General features: G+C 58.9%; 1 protein-coding gene across 1 annotated transcript; it reads left to right on the top strand.

Moving 5' to 3' along the window:
• Positions 1-208: 208 nt before the first annotated feature.
• TRIM11 (tripartite motif containing 11) lies at positions 209-14,730 on the top strand. The gene is made up of 6 exons (XM_017532032.2): positions 209-948; positions 6,239-6,334; positions 6,914-7,144; positions 11,009-11,031; positions 11,143-11,243; positions 13,202-14,730. Exons 1-6 carry the CDS (start codon positions 541-543, stop codon positions 13,747-13,749), a joined length of 1,407 nt encoding a protein of 468 aa, XP_017387521.1. The 5' UTR covers positions 209-540; the 3' UTR covers positions 13,750-14,730.
• The last annotated feature ends 921 nt before the right edge of the window (positions 14,731-15,651 follow it).

The following is a 15,651-nucleotide window of genomic DNA, read 5'->3' as shown; positions in this document are numbered from 1 at the left end:
TCCCTCCCCTGCGCCCCGCCCCCTGCCCTCATCCGTCCCTGCCCCCATCCCTCCCGTGTGCTTCATTCCTCCCGAGGGCCAGGGTAAAGACTACGCCACACCAACTGGAGCGGCGGGGACGCCGGGTCAGTGAGTGAATGCTCTCCAATTCCGTCCCGCCCGCGGGTCGCGTGACGGGCAGCGGCCAATCGGAGGCAAAAGCGCGTTCTTCCAAAAAAAAAAAAAAAAAAAAAAAAAAAACCACCCAGTCGCTTCCTGCTTCCGCCTCGGCTCCCGCTCCTCTTCCTGCCGGCATCCGGGGGCCCTACGTCCCGCGTCCCCCGAGCGCCCGGAGCCTCCGCGCCCAGCGCTTCCCAAGCCCAGTATCCTGCGCCCCGGAGTCCCCGCGCCTCGGAGCCCGAGCGCCCGCGAGTCTGAGCCCCGCCCCGGAGTGCCCGCGCCGGCGCCACCGCGGCCGGATCCCCCGCGTCCCTGCGACCTCCCGCGTCTCCCCGCCGCCGCCCCGCGGACAGTACCGCGTTCCTCCGCTCGGCCCGCGCCATGGCCGCCCCGGACCTGTCCACTAACCTCCAGGAGGAGGCAACCTGCGCCATCTGCCTCGACTACTTCACTGACCCGGTGATGACCGACTGCGGTCACAACTTCTGCCGCGAGTGCATCCGGCGCTGCTGGGGCCAGCCCGAGGGCCCGTACGCGTGCCCCGAGTGCCGCGAGCTGTCCCCGCAGAGGAACCTGCGGCCCAACCGCCCGCTCGCCAAGATGGCCGAGATGGCGCGGCGCCTGCACCCGCCGTCGCCCGTCCCGCAGGGCGTGTGTCCCGCGCACCGCGAGCCCCTGGCCGCCTTCTGCGGGGACGAGCTGCGCCTGCTGTGCGCGGCCTGCGAGCGCTCGGGGGAGCACTGGGCGCACCGCGTGCGGCCGCTGCAGGACGCGGCCGACGACCTCAAGGTGCGCCCGGGCGGGGGCAGCGAGCAGGGGCGTCGGGGACCCGGGAGCTGGGGAGGCCTGGCCGGGTGGAGGGATTGGGAGCTGCTCCAGGCCTGATGTGTCTCTGTCTAGGGCGGGGAGCTCAAGATGCAGCCTTCCCTGGGCCTGTGAGGGCGGTGTCGCGCAGGGTGGCTGTGGGGGTCATGACAGCCTGTTTCAAGCAGGTCTCTTGGGGCCATGGCCTTCAGTGGGACCCTGCTCTCTGGGGGTGAGGGGCGTACCTCCCGTAGATAGAGGCTAAGAGGGTGAGGTGGAAGGTGGTGGCGTGGAGGCAAGGCAAATGTGAGCGTGCGCTATGTGGGTGTACACTATGTGAGTGTGCAGTATGTGAGCATACAGTATGTGAGCGTGCACTGTGAGCGTGCACTATGTGAGCGTACACTATGAGCGTGCACTATGTGAGCATGCACTATGTGAGTGTACACTATGTGGGCATGCACTGAGTGCACTATGAGCGTGCACTCTGAGCGTACACTGTGAGTGTAGGCTGAGCACGCACTATGTGGGCGTGCACTATGTGAGCGTACAGTGAGCGTGCAGTATGTGGGCGTGCACTATGTGAGCGTACACTATGTGGACGTGCACTCTGAGTGTGCACTCTGAGCGTACACGGAGTGTACACTGAGCATGCACTATGTGGGCGTGCACTATGTGAGCGTACACTGAGCGTGCAGTATGTGGGCGTGCACTATGTGAGCGTACACTGAGCGTGCAGTATGTGGGCGTGCAGTATGTGAGCGTACACTATGTGAGCGTACACTGAGCGTGCAGTATGTGGGCGTGCACTATGTGAGCGTGCACTATGTGAGCATGCACTATGTGAGTGTACACTATGTGGGCATGCACCGAGTGTGCACTATGGGCGTGCACTCTGAGCGTACACTGAGTGTAGGCTGAGCATGCACTATGTGGGCGTGCACTATGTGAGCGTACAGTGAGCGTGCAGTATGTGGGCGTGCACTATGTGAGCGTACACTATGTGGGCGTGCACTCTGAGCGTGCACTCTGAGCATACACTGTGAGTGTACACTGAGCATGCACTATGTGGGCGTGCACTATGTGAGCGTACACTGAGCGTGCAGTATGTGGGCGTGCACTATGTGAGCATACACTGAGCGTGCAGTATGTGGGCGTGCACTATGTGAGCGTGCACTATGAGCGTACACTGAGCGTGCAGTATGTGGGCGTGCACTATGTGAGCGTACACTATGAGCGTGCACTGAGCGTGCACTATGTGAGCATGCACTATGTGAGTGTACACTATGTGGGCATGCACTCTGAGCGTACACTATGTGAGTGTACACTGTGGGCGTGCACTGTGAGCATGCACTATTTGAGCATACACTATGTGGACATGCACTTTGTGAACGTGCGCTGTGAGCATGCACTATGAGCGTTCACTATGTGGGCGTGCACTGTGAGCGTGCACTATTCGAGTGTACACTGGGCGTGCACTATGTGAGCGTACACTATGTGGGCATGCACTTTGTGAGCGTGCACTATTTGAGCGTACACTATGTGGGCATGCACTTTGTGAGCGTGCACTCTGAGCGTACACTATGTGAGCGTACACTGTGGGCGTGCACTGTGAGCGTGCACTATTTGAGCATACGCTATGTGGGCATGCACTTTGTGAGCGTTCACTATGTGGGCGTGCACTGTGAGCGTGCACTATTTGAGCGTACACTGGTCAGGAAGGGGCCGGGATCAGAGGAAAGTGGGAGAACCTCAGAGGTGGTGGCTGGGCAGGATGAGTGGGGCAGAGTCATCTCCTCTTTCACCTCCCCTCCAGGCCACCCTGCCTTTCTGGGTGGGGTACTGGGAGCCGCCTCTGCTATCTGAGATGCCAGGGCCTAGCCCACCTTCTCTCTCCTTGTCTTGTTGCTCAAAACCCAAACAAACTTGGAGCTTCAGGACCTGGGGCACACGCTCCCCTGCCCTGCCCTCCCTCCTGCTGTCATCTTCCTTGCTGACCCGCTGCGCTGTGCTCCTGGGAGCCCAGGTGTGGGCAGACGGCAGCATCTTTGGAGCTTCCTCGATTGTACCTTGTGTGTGGCATCACGGTCACCTGTGTGTGCCAGACTAGCAGTTAAGCCAGTGTTAGAATCAGTACTGAGTCAATCTGTCCCTGTCACAGAGCAAGTTTATGGACACTAGAATAAATCTGAATCTGTCCCCTTCTGCTCTGGATTTTAGCAGAAAAGTGGCTTAGAGCCATATTCCCGGGCTTGTCTAGACACAGATTCCTGTGGGTTTTGTTTTCTTTATCTGTGCAGGAATGTCTCCACCTCAGACATACTAGCCCAGCAGTATTACCCTTCTGACACCAAATACCCCGATGGGTGCAGAGTGCACCCAGTAGCTCTACAGAGTTGACCCGATAAAGTTTCATGGGCTAACACTTAGCCCTTTCTTTTGTAGGTGAAGAAAAAATTTTCCCTCTACCCTGTTAGGTTCAGTGGCTGGGGGCTGCAAATTAAACTGGCATAAGACGGATCAACAGGAAAAGAAAGCATACAATTTTATTAATATTTTAAGTTTTGTTGCATCAGAACTTTATAGAAAAGCCAACAAGAGCCCTTAGATTCTGGGCGTTATATTTGTACCATTTCAATAAAGGACTGTAAATTGTGGAGAAGTAACTGGACACAGAAAAACAGATTGGGCTTCTAGGGCTGTGATAAATGGTGGGAAAGTGACTAGCAAATAGATGGGAAGAAGCAACACAAGATAATGGACCTTGTAGTAAGGTCTGTTCAGGCAGACTCATCTCCTGGGATTGAAGTGCCCTCCTCTTCCTGGTAGAGGGGTTGCCTTTCTCATGGAGAATGAATACCCTGCTTTAGGCAGACAGGAGTACAGAGAGCTCTTCTGTACCTGCTTTTACTCGGAATCATTCTCATACCACAGTGGCATATTGGGGGATGACCTGTCCTGTTCCTCTCCACTGCGTTAGGGCCTGTGTGATGTTAACCGAAGCAAACTTTTACCTGCTCCATGGCTCGAGAAAGGTCAGTCCTCCCCATTGGGTCTGTGTGTCCACTGCCAGAGTTGGAGCTGACGAGCCCCATGACAAGTTTACTCTTTGCCTGGTGCTGACCTGCAGTCATGACAGCTCAACAAGCCCCAGGCTGGGTTGCCCCCAGGTGGTAAACAGGAAAGTCCCAGCAAGTTCCAGTTCCAGGGAGCAGCACATGGGAAAGAGAACATAGTCCCAGTTCTCTCTGGGTTTGTGTATCACGTGGTACTTGTGGGGGAGGGGTTTGCCACAGGAAGGAGGAGGCCAGGGAAGATCCCAGGCCTGCACCAAGCCCCAGCATCCCAGCTCTGACTACACGCAGGGTAAGAGGCTTCCTTTCTCATCTGGCAAGAGACACAAAGATGTGTGTACTTGAAATGCAAGATCTTTGCCTTGCTGGGTGCATGGTGCTGCTTTACAGCCCATTCCATCTGTTCACATGCTGTTTGTAACCTTAGTGTTGAAACCTGAAAATGTTGGCTGGGCGCAGTGGCTCATGCCTGTAATCCCAGCACTTTGGGAGGCTGGGGTGGGTGGATCACCTGAGGTCAGGAGTTCAAGATCACCCTGGCCAACATGGCAAAAACCTGTCTCAACTAAAAATACAAAAATTAGCTGGGTGCAGTGACGGGCACCTGTAATCCTAGCTACTTGGGAGGCGGAGGCAGGAGAATTGCTTGAACTCAGTAAGTGGAGGTTGCAGTGAGCCAAGATTGCGCCACTGTACTCCAGCCTGAGGGACAGAACGAGACTCCATATCAAAAAAAAAAAGAAAACAACATATCAGAGGTGCTGAAGCATCGAGGGAGAAGTTGAGAGGCGCTGGGCCAAGTGTTTGAGGTGAGGTTGGGTTACAGGGGCCAGGCCTGAGTTTTCTGTGGCAGGCTGGCAGCAGTGAGGAGGGAGGCCTGGGGACAGGGACCCCCATTTGGGGTTCTTGTAGCTCCTGGGGAGCTGAGCCCAGGCAGAGACAACAAGCAGCTGGACATGTTGTTGGTGCCCCAGAGGTGCCAGGCAGTCTCCTCGAATCTGCAAATCACAAGGTCGGGTGTGGAGCCAAAGTGCACACCCGGAGCCGGGCAGCTGAGCTCACGTCCTGGCCTTGCTAGGGCCGACTTTGGACCCTCCAGCACCTCCGTCCTTCCAGAGCATGAATAGAGGGGTGACAGCCAGGCCTCGGGGTGGCTGAGGAGCCAAGAGGTGTGGCCAGCATAAAGCCTGTTGCTGATGAGGCTGTCAGATGGAGATGGGGTGGAAGTGAACGGACCCTTCTAGGAGTGGGTTGCCGGCACCCCAAGCACACGAGGTGCCGCAGGTTTGTGTGTGGGATTCTCACTGCTTCCCGGTACGCACGGCGTGGAGAACCATGGGAATGAGAATTGAGGACCAAGAAGGCAGATTGCAGGTGTAGCCGGCCTGCGGCTTATTACAGTGACAGCGGGTGAAGCTGAAAATGCAGAAGGTCCCGAGTGGCTCAGAGGAAAGACGGGGCAGGCAGCCAGGCGTCTCTGTCCAGGCCAATGGTCCTACCAAAACACCATGGCCTGCCCGTGGCAGATGTGTCCTCGCAGCTCTGGAGGCTGGAAGTCCAGGATCAGGTCCTTCAGGTTCAGTGTGTGATGAGGGCACCTTCTCACTGTGGCTTCAGTGGTGAAAGCGGTGAGGTTCCTTCAGAACACTAATTCCATCGGGCTGGCTCCGCCTTCCTGACCTAATCACCTCCCAGAGGCTCTGCCTCCTCCGTCCTCTCCCTGGGGGTTGGGATTTCAACCTGTGAATCTAGGGGGGCAGAAGTTTTGGACCCCAGCATAGGCTTGGCCCAGGCCCTTGTGTGAGCTGGCAGGTGAGGAGGCAGAGGAGGAAGAGGCGCTGGCTTGGGAACAGGAGAGCCCGGCACCAGCTTGGGGGCCGACGGGGTGCAGCCAGAGCCCCTGAGGCAGCTTTGTGAAGCGGGAAGAGGCCTGGGGTAGGGCAGCAAGATCAAGAACTAGAAAGATGCCCCGTGTGAGAAAAAGGAAAGAATGCCGCTGGCCGGGGCTGTCAGCCTCTGGCGAGAGAGGTGGTCCTGCCCGCCCTCCACGAGGGCACATGCTCATTGCAGTACATCAAGCTTACTCCTGGCTCTGGGCAGATTTCACTTTGTCCCCATTTTCTCTGAGGAGGAACTTGGGACCGGGGGTCAGGTGTGCCTGGGGACTGGGGTCTCATGGCCCTGCCTGGCCTCTCCCGCAGGTGAAGCTGGAGAAGTCGCTGGAGCACCTCCGGAAGCAGAGGCAGGACGCGCTGCTGTTCCAGGCCCAGGCGGATGAGACCTGCGCCTTGTGGCAGGCAGGTGCCTGGGCTCCTAGGGTCCGGGGTGGCGGGGGAGGGGGTGAGGGTCCTGCACGAGGGACCCCGGGGGCGATGCTGGCCGGGCACACTTGCCCTCAGCGTCCCATGACCCACTGCTTCAGCCTGGCCCCACCGAGCCCACTGAGAGCTGCGCCTGGCCCGTGTGCACCTGTCCTGCCGGCTTCGGGTGGGCATGGCCTACCACACCCCAAGGGCCCCACCCTGTGGTCCCAGCATGCTTGGGTGGCAACTCTGAGGGAGGACCTGGGGGTGAATTTGGAGGCTTTGGGTGATTAGGCAGTAGATGGGATTCAGCCATCCCTAGGAGTAGATTCGAGGTCTCGGGGGCCTTGGGAGGTAGATTCGGGGTCTGGGCAGCCCCAGGTATAGATACAGGGTTCTACCAAAGCAAGGGCTGGGTTTGGAAGTCGGGGAGGACTAGATGGTTGGGGTCTGGCAGCTTTCAGCTTGTGGTAAAGTAGGATTTGACTGTCCCTGAGCGGTGGGTGTGGGGTTTGGGAGGTGCCGCAGGTGGGTTTGGGGTCTGGCCTTAGCTGTCCTCTCTGGGCCCTGCAGAAGATGGTGGAAAGCCAGCGGCAGAACGTGCTGGGTGAGTTCGAGCGTCTTCGCCGCTTGCTGGCCGAGGAGGAGCAGCAGCTGCTGCAGAGGCTGGAGGAGGAGGAGCTGGAGGTGCTGCCCCGCCTGCGGGAGGGCGCGGCCCGCCTGGGCCAGCAGAGCGCTCACCTGGCTGAGCTCATCGCCGAGCTGGAGGGCCGCTGCCGGCTGCCTGCGCTGGGGCTGCTGCAGGTGAGCTGGGCTGGGCGGCCCGGAGGCAGCCACGGAGGCCACTCGGGCTCGGCCTGGCCCTGCCGGAGGCGGGAGAACCAGAAGCGCAAGCAGTGGGGGCGGAGGTTGTCTGGGTGGAGACGTGAGTGGCCTGGCTGGATGGGCCCCGCTCTTGCCACCCCCAAAACCCGTGTGCCGAGAAAGGCACAATCGATTTTCCTCTGTAGCGTTCGCAGGTGGCATCTCTTAAGTGCTTACGTAGGGTCACGCCATCTCGGCCTGACAGCGGTCGCTGCTCCCTGTGGGCACAGCCGAGAGTGGGCGTGTGGTCGCCGGCCCGCCGGGCAGGACGCACAGGCTGGTGCTCCCCACGGGCTCTGACCTGCCCTCCCTGCCTGGGACCACCTGGGGCCTCCCGTGGGCCTCCCACAGGCGTCCCCAGCAGGAAGTCCTCGCCCTTCTCTGTCCCCACTGCACACCCCGTGCGTCTCCATCACGAGGGGTCTCCTCCTCCTCTGCTTCCGGGAGACTCCTTCCCCACGTGGGGCTCCGCCCCCCGAGCCCGTCCTCCTGGGCCTGGGCCTCCCTAGGTGCGGCCCCAAACCAGAACCAGCGGATGCCTGGCCGTCTGTCCTGACGTCAGCTCTCCCCGGTTAGCAGGTTAGCAAGTGTGCTCCGAGGGCACTCCCGTGCCGAGAGGCCCCGTGTGGGCTGGGGGTGTCTGCTGTCGTATTTGTGCCACAAAACGGAGAACGTGTTCTGCACCCAGCATGTGTAAACCCAAGGGGCCTGAAGATTCCCGGGGAAACGGGGGCCCTGGGCAGTTCCCGCTCTTCCAGATGAGAGAGGCCCTGCGAGTGAATTCGGCCACTGGTGGGGCAGGGCTGCCGGACCCAGGTGGAGCCCACAACGCTGCAGATGTGGCTGAGCGGCTTTGCACAGCAGGTGACCCCCCGCCAGCCTCTGGGCGAGCAGAACGTCAGACCAGGCTCCTGGTTTCGTTAGCCATTTCTGTCGTGAGCTATTTTCTGCATATGTTTTTGTGTTTTAATTATTTTTGTGGATTTAAGGGTGCGAGTGCAGCTGGAGCGTCACCATCACCTGAAGCTGCACGCTGTACCCAGGCAGCTCCCCACCTCCCACCTCCCAGGGGGAGGCATCCTCCGTCCACTCCACGTGCACCTGCTTGGACATTAACTGCCTTTGAGCCTGGGAAGAGGTGGGGACACTTGGCTAGCGTCTGTGGGAAGGCTGAGTAATAAGGAGAGGGTCCCGTGGTCCGTAAATCATGGGACGCGGAGGTACCCAGGGGACTGAGGAGGCGCCGTCAGTGAGGTAGGGAGAGCAGGTGTCAGAGAAGCTAGGGAGGGTTTAGAATGAAGGAGTTGACCTGGAAACGGGGACCCACAGAGTTTGTGTGAAGAGGGATTTGGGCTCTCGGCTGCAATGTTGTGGCATGTGGGTGAGTCTTGGGTCTCATATGGCTGCCTGCATTCACCTTGCTGAGCGGCCTGCCTGTCCATGCCTTGGCCAAGCTCCCTGCCCAGGTTTGGCCTGGCTACAAGGCTTCAGGAGGTCCCTCCTGTCCCCCCAGCCTGCCAGCCCAGAGCTGCCCTGGCGTGTGTGTGGTGGGGCCCCCACATGGGGGTCACAGGAGAGCAGCCCCAGGACTCTGTTGGCATGGGCTGTGCGCCGGTCTGAGAGGGAGAGGTGGGGTGGGTTTGCACCCTTGGCCACCAGTTGGGTTGGGGGGCCCAGCCCGTGTTCCCAGCACCCAGGCCCACTGCACAAGGCTCGCAGGGTGCAGGAAAGGGCTTGAGTGGCTCCCTGGGTCCTGGCTCGCGGCAGGCTCTGCTCGTAGCCACGAAGTGGTGTTGTTTGTCTGTGCTGGGCAGAAACCGTCCCCCTCCTGGAGGCCAAGGTTGTCCTCCACCCCCACGGCCCTCTCCTGCTGCCCTGCCCCGGCCTTGTGACAGCCACCGCCTGTTTCCAGATGACCCCAGGGCGGGCCCCCCCTCCCAGGTAGAACAGCCAAGGTGGCGCTGCTCCCAGCTGCCTGGCTCACTGTGGTCCCAGCTACTCAGTGGTGGCTGCCCACCGCTGCCCTGTGCCCGCCCCTCCCTTGTCCTGCCCACTCCCCATGTCTGCCAACAAACTCTCCTTGGGCTTCAGAACTCTACCAAGAGTCTCCTCTTTATTCATTTATTTATGAATTATTTATTAAGACAGGCAGGGTCTCATTCGGTCGCCCAGACTGGAGTACAGTGGAATGATTATGACCCGCTGCAGCCTCAACATCCTGGGTGCCAGTGACCTTCCCACCTCAGCCCCCTGAGTAGCTGGGACCCGGGTTCAACCTGTTCTTCTGCCTCAGCCCTCCGAGTAACTGGGACTACAGGCACGCACCACCAAGTCCAGCTAATTTAAAATAATTTTTTTAGAGATGGGGTTTCACCATGTTGGTCAGCCTGCTCTTGAACTGGACTCAAATGATCCGCCTGCCTTGGCTTCCCACAGTGCTGGCCTGCTTGGTGAAACTCCATCTCTACTACAAAAACAAAAATTAGCCGGATGTAGTGGTGCACACCTGTAGTCCCAGCTACTTGGGAGGCTGAGGCAGAAGAATCACTTGAACCCGGGTGGCAGAAGTTGCAGTGAGCTGAGATCGTGCCACTGCACTCCAACCTGGGTGACAGAGCAAGACTCTATCTCAAAAAAATAATAATAATGAAAAAATAAAATAAAATTTTTGGGGGGCCTAGAGTGTGGTGTTCTCAACACACTGTTGTAGACAGAATTAACTACTCGTACGTGTGGAAGTCTTTTGCCCTTTCTCCTGTATGCAAGGAAACCTTGTCTGGGCGTGTGTTTTACCTCTGCACCCGGCCTGGTAGTTGGCATGCATGTCAGAATGAACAGGGTGTGGGGTCGTGTGTGACGGTGTGAGTTAAATCCCTGCAGTACAGATCCCTGAAGACTGTTGTGAGAGACACCAGACCGTGCCTCCCAGGAGCTGATGTTCCAGTTCCTGGGTGTGTCACGCCAGCCCCGGCTGCCACCTGGACTACCACCGGCCGGGGGCCTCCCCAGCTGAGACTGATTATCTCCCAGTCCTGGATGCTGGAAGGCGGAGGTCAAAGCCGGTTCCTCCTGTGGCCTCTCCTGGGCCTGTAGACATCATCTCTTCCTGTGTCCTCACAGGGTCGGCCCTCTGTGGGTGTCTGTGCCCCAGTCGTCCCTTCTTATGAAACCTAAGTTCTGTTGGATTGCAGACACCCTGGTGGCCTCATTTTACCATGGTTTCCTTTTTAAAGGCAGTTTTTCCCAGTGGTCTGGTTCTGAGGTCCTGAAGTTTCCAGCTTCAACATACAGATTTGGTGGGGTGGACACAACTCGGGCCCTAACACGGAGTCAGATGCTGTCACGGATCAGGCGGCGACCCGGGAAGGAGGCAGCCCGGGCGTAGGGCAGGGCAGGGAACCCGCAGGCCTGGCGGAGCTGGCAGAGGGAGTAGTGTAGCCGCGGGGCTGGGCTCTGACTGGGGTGGAGGTGCCCCTAGCTGGAGGCTGGGATGCGTGCCTGTCCTACCTTGGCACCCGGGGCGCCCCTTGGGGCTCTGGGTAGTAAGCCCTGTGTCCAAGTGTCAGGCAGAAGTGGGGCCTGGTCCACAGGGCTGGGCTGTGCCTGTGGGTGATGGCATCCTGGCACACGTGCCCGAGCCTCCAACAGCATGCCTGGGACTCAGCCTTGCTGCGGGTGGTTTCTGGCCCCCTGTGTGTGTTTTTTGCTGCCTGAGGCTCAGTCGTGGGGCTTCTGGGGTGGGGGTGGGCTCTGGGAGCAGGTGATGGTCACTGACACTGAGTGTGCTGCTTCCTTCCCACGTAGGACATCAAGGACGCCCTGCGCAGGTACGAGCCCAGCCTCTCGCGGGGGGCGGGGCGGGAGGGATGAGGTGGGAGGAAGTGGGGTGGGGGCCTGGCTGTTGGCCATGGGGATAACACCTGGGCTGTCCTCTCTAGGGTCCAGGATGTGAAGCTGCAGCCCCCAGAAGTTGTGCCCATGGAGCTGAGGACCGTGTGCAGGGTCCCGGGACTCGTGGAGACACTGCAGAGGTTTCGAGGTGGGTGTGGAGGCCCCCGGTGGGGAGATGACTCCAGGAGGGGACCCCCCCCAAGCAACCAGCCACGTGTTCTGTGCCCTGCCGCTGCCAGCTCCAGACTCACAGTGTCGTGGTGGTGGGTTGTTGGGAGAACCTCCTCGGCTCATACTTCTGGCGTCAGTTGTGTGGGTGTTTTCACACCCAACGGTTCTTCAACTTCCTGGGCACTAAATGGGTATCCAAGGCTTCCGTTTGTGTTGAACGGGATTGCCAATGCTGGCACTGCAGGAGTTACTACAGGCCCTGCAGATTAAGGGCTCAGTCCCACGGGACTGCCCCTTTGAGATGCCCGTCAGCTTCCAGGGGCTGCCCCACCTCTGTGCCCCCGGCCCCTCCGCAGGTGTGAGCATTGGCCAGCACAGCCCACGAACTTGGGAGAGCACTTGACTTACTGTCGTGGGTTTGTTGTGAAGGACAGCACTTGGGAAGGGGTACAGAGCCTCCCAGCACCTCCATGTGTTCACCAGCCCGGAAGCTCCCAGAGCCCCAAGAGCTGTTTAGGTGTCTTCATGGAGGGTCCATGGCAGGGTTAGGATTGATTAAATCATTGTCATTGGTGATGGGGCTCAACCTCAGGCCCCTTTCCCCTTCCTGAGGTCAGGGGCTGGCGCTCAGCGGGGGCTCGCGTTCCCACCCTCAGCTCATAGGATTGGTCCTTCTGGTGGCTGGCCCTCTGCTGGGCTCTCTCGGGTCCCCACCTCAGCCACTGTAGTGGCGTCAACTCCTCAGGTGTGACGGAAAGGGACATCTTATGATAACACGAGGCGCTCCTGTCACTCAGGAAATTCCCAGGGCTCTATGAACTCCATGCCAGGAATTGGGGACAAAACCCAAATCTGTTTCTTGTATCCCAGTCGCCCAGAGGAGGTCCTGTCCTCAGCCCTTGCTGGCGTCGGGAGGCTGTCGTGGGAGCTGTGTGCAGGCCTCCAGAGGTGGGGAGACCTGAAATCTGGGCGTGGTCAGGGTTGGACAGCCACCCTAATTCACATCCTCCATTTGGGGATGGAAAGAAAGAAAAGGGCTGGGTGCAGTGGCTTACCCCTGTAATCCCAGCACTGTGAGGCTCAGGCGGGAGGATTGCTTGAGGCCGGCAGTTGAAGACAAGCTTAGGAAACAACAAGACTCCCATCTCTACAAATAAAAAACTAAAAAATGAGCCGCCCATGTTGGCACATGCCTGTAATCCCAGCAACTGGGGAGGCTGAGGCAGGAGGATCGTTGGAGCGCAGGAGGTCAAGGCTGCAGTGAGCCATGATTTCACCACTGCACTGCAGCCTGGGGTCACAGAGCAAGACTGTGCCTCTTTAAAAAACAAAACAAAACAAAAAACAAAAGAAAGCAACCGGCCAGGTGCAGTGGCTCACACCTGTAATCCCAGCACTTTGGGGGCTGAGGCTGACACGGGCAGATTACCTGAGGTCGGGAGTTCGAGACCAGACTGACCAAAGTGGAGAAACCCCGTCTCTACTAAAAATATACAAAATTAGCTGGGCGTGGTAGCACATGCCTGTAGTCCCAGCTACTCGGGAGGCTGAGGCAGGAGAATGGCTTGAACCCAGGAGGTGGAGGTTGTGGTGAGCTGAGATCACACCACTGCACCACAGCCTGGGCAACAGGAGCAAAACTCCATCTCAAAAAAAAGCAACCAAGATTTCCTCCTGACATCTGAAGGCAAAACATGGGCCAATTTCTAGGACATTGTAAGTTGCAGCTGGACGTGGTTAGGTGGGTTTTTTTCTGGGGAGGGGATGTCTGCCTGGAGAGTAAGTTACTCCAGGAAGTCGTGAGGCTGCAGGACCCTGGGGCAGACAGCCACGGCCTTCCGGCTGGGAGGATCCTACCCCCGCACCCAGGACCCGGGCAGGTGGCCCCAGCTTGCCCGTGGCTGTGCCTGGGTGACCTTGGGCCTCTCTCTGCAGGGGACGTGACCTTGGACCCGGACACCGCCAACCCTGAGCTGGTTCTGTCTGAAGACAGGCGGAGCGTGCAGCGCGGGGATCTGCGCCAGGCCCTGCCGGACAGCCCCGAGCGCTTCGACCCTGGCCCCTGCGTGCTCGGCCGGGAGCGCTTCACCTCAGGCCGCCACTACTGGGAGGTGGAGGTGGGGGAACGCAGCAGCTGGGCCCTGGGCGTGTGCAGGGAGAACGTGAACCGGAAGGAGAAGGGCGAGCTGTCCGCGGGCAACGGCTTCTGGATCCTGGTGTTCCTGGGGAGCTACTACAACTCCCCTGAACGGGCCTTGGCTCCACTCCGGGACCCCCCCAAGCGTGTGGGGATCTTTCTGGACTATGAGGCCGGACACCTCTCCTTCTACAGCGCCACCGACGGGTCGCTGCTCTTCATCTTCCCCGAGATCCCCTTCTCGGGGACGCTGCGGCCCGTCTTCTCACCCCTGTCCAGCAGCCCGACCCCGATGACCATCTGCCGGCCGAAAGGTGGGTCCGGGGATGCCCTGGTTCCCCAGTAACTCCTGGAGGAGTCCTGTCGCCTCTCTTGCCCGCCAGGCCATGGAGCGTTCTGGCCACTTGGAGGACCTGGGAGGAGGGAGTGTGTCCTTTGAATACAAGGAGGAACTCCTAGTGCCTTTCTGAGCCTGCGTGGGAGAACCCCCGGAACCCGTGGGAGGGTGTGGGGCAGACTCGCCCTCCCCGGAAGACCCTTCCCGCCACCGGGTGCCACTTAGTGCCAACAGCCCTCACCAAAGCTGGGAACCCATGGCCCTGGCGGCTCCGGCCTGTGGTTCCAGAAGCTGCAAAAGCTCCCCCAGAGCTTGCAGAATCCAGGGTCTGCTTCAGCTGCACAGTTCCTGCAGCCTGGCCAACCCCCAAAAGTCCTGTGCACCCCACCTCTGATGCAGGGGGAGGCAGCTGGGATGGGAGCCGGCCCATGCCTGTCTGTGGCCCCACAGTGGTTGAGAGCCCGTCATTCCTGGGTGGGGCTGCTTCAGAACAATTAGGGGGCAGCCCTAATAAGAGTCTTCAGAGAGATGGTGGGAGGACCCAGTGAGGACGGGACTGAGAGTAGATGTCCCAGAATAAAGGGGCTTCTGGGAGGTGTCCAGGCACAGATGCCTGTTGAGCAGGTGTGTGGGCCTGGAGGAGAGAGCAGAGCCAGAAATGGCACCTGCAGGCCCACGTGGTGACTTGAAGCTTTCATGGGCCTGTCGCCATTGGGTTTTGCCCTTGCAAAGGCTTCCCTGGTCTCCGGTGGCCCCTGAGGACCCAGGGTCCCAGCTGCTGCTTGTGGATATACACTTCTGGCCCCCTTACCCTGGGAGGAGCAGGAGGGACCCAGAGTCCGGAGCACGCAGAAGCAGCCAGGAGCTGGGTTTTGTGTTGGGTTTGGGTTTCTTTGTCCTCGAGGTACTGGTCTGCTTCTCTTTACCCCTCTGCTTTATTTATTGTCAGCATTCACAAGTTAAATAAACTTTGCCTGTTGTCTACAAGTATCCTGCCGGTGCCTGCTTAGCCTAGGACAATAGCGGGTGCCCCACTGTGCCCAGCAGAGGGCAAGGGCCCCAGGCAGGCTGGTGACGGGGCAGGTGGAGAGCTCAGGCAGAGTGGGGGCCGGGACAGGCAGCCGCTTCCCACGCCCAGGCACTGAGGAGTCACAGATGGGCTCTCTGCTTTCTTTGCCCAATATACACGTTCTGGCCGTGCGTGGTGGCTCATGCCTGTAATCCCAGCACTTTGGGAGGTAGAGGTAGGCAGATCACCTGAGGTCAGGCGTTCAGGACCAGTCTGGCCAACATGGTGAAACCCCATCTGTACTAAAAATACAAAAATTTAGCCAGGCGTGATGGCGGGCGCATGTTATCCCAGCTACTCAGGAGGCTGAGGCAGGAGAATCACTTGAACCCGGGAGGCAGAGGTTGCAGTGAGCCAACATCACGCTCCAGCCTGGGTGACGAGTGAAACTCAATCTCAAAAAAAATTATGTGTGTGTGTGTGTGTGTGTGTGTACACACACGTTTCTTATGTGGAGCTATTGCAGGTATTTTTTTTGAGATAACCTGGTAAATGTTTCCTGTGTTCCATCGTGCTTTAATGCGTCCAGTCTCCTGAATGTATTCTTCAGTCATTCTCTCGTTCTGGCCTTTTAATGGCCGGGGCCTGGCGGCTTTAGTAAGATCAGCACTTTCATTCAGCTGCACAAAGAGAAGTCTGAGTGGAACCCAGAAGGCCGCGCATTTCTCTGTGGGGGGGCAGGCTTTTTGTTTTTTGTTGTTTTTTGAGACAAGGTCTTAACTCTCACCCAGGCTGGAGTGCAGTGGTGCAACCACGGCTCACTGCAGCCTCCACCTCCCAGGCTCAGGTGATCCTCACGCCTCAGTCTTCCAGGTAGCTGGGACTACAGGCGCATGCTGCAG

The sequence above is a fragment of the Cebus imitator genome, unplaced genomic scaffold (genome assembly GCF_001604975.1).
Source record: "Cebus imitator isolate Cc_AM_T3 unplaced genomic scaffold, Cebus_imitator-1.0 Scaffold75, whole genome shotgun sequence".
NCBI classification, from domain to species: Eukaryota; Metazoa; Chordata; class Mammalia; order Primates; family Cebidae; genus Cebus; species Cebus imitator.
Note: the sequence above shows the minus strand (reverse complement) of the source record. Positions and strands in the feature narration are given on the sequence as shown.

What these genes read in the sequence shown, in the direction of transcription:
- TRIM11 (XM_017532032.2), top strand. Translation starts at nt 541, where the DNA reads ATGGCCGCCCCGGACCTGTCCACTAACCTCCAGGAGGAGGCAACCTGC. An exon ending in CTGCGCTGGGGCTGCTGCAG is followed by an intron (nt 7,145 to 11,008) that starts GTGAGCTGGGCT and finishes CTTCCCACGTAG; the next exon opens with GACATCAAGGACGCCCTGCG. An exon ending in ATCAAGGACGCCCTGCGCAG is followed by an intron (nt 11,032 to 11,142) that starts GTACGAGCCCAG and finishes TGTCCTCTCTAG; the next exon opens with GGTCCAGGATGTGAAGCTGC.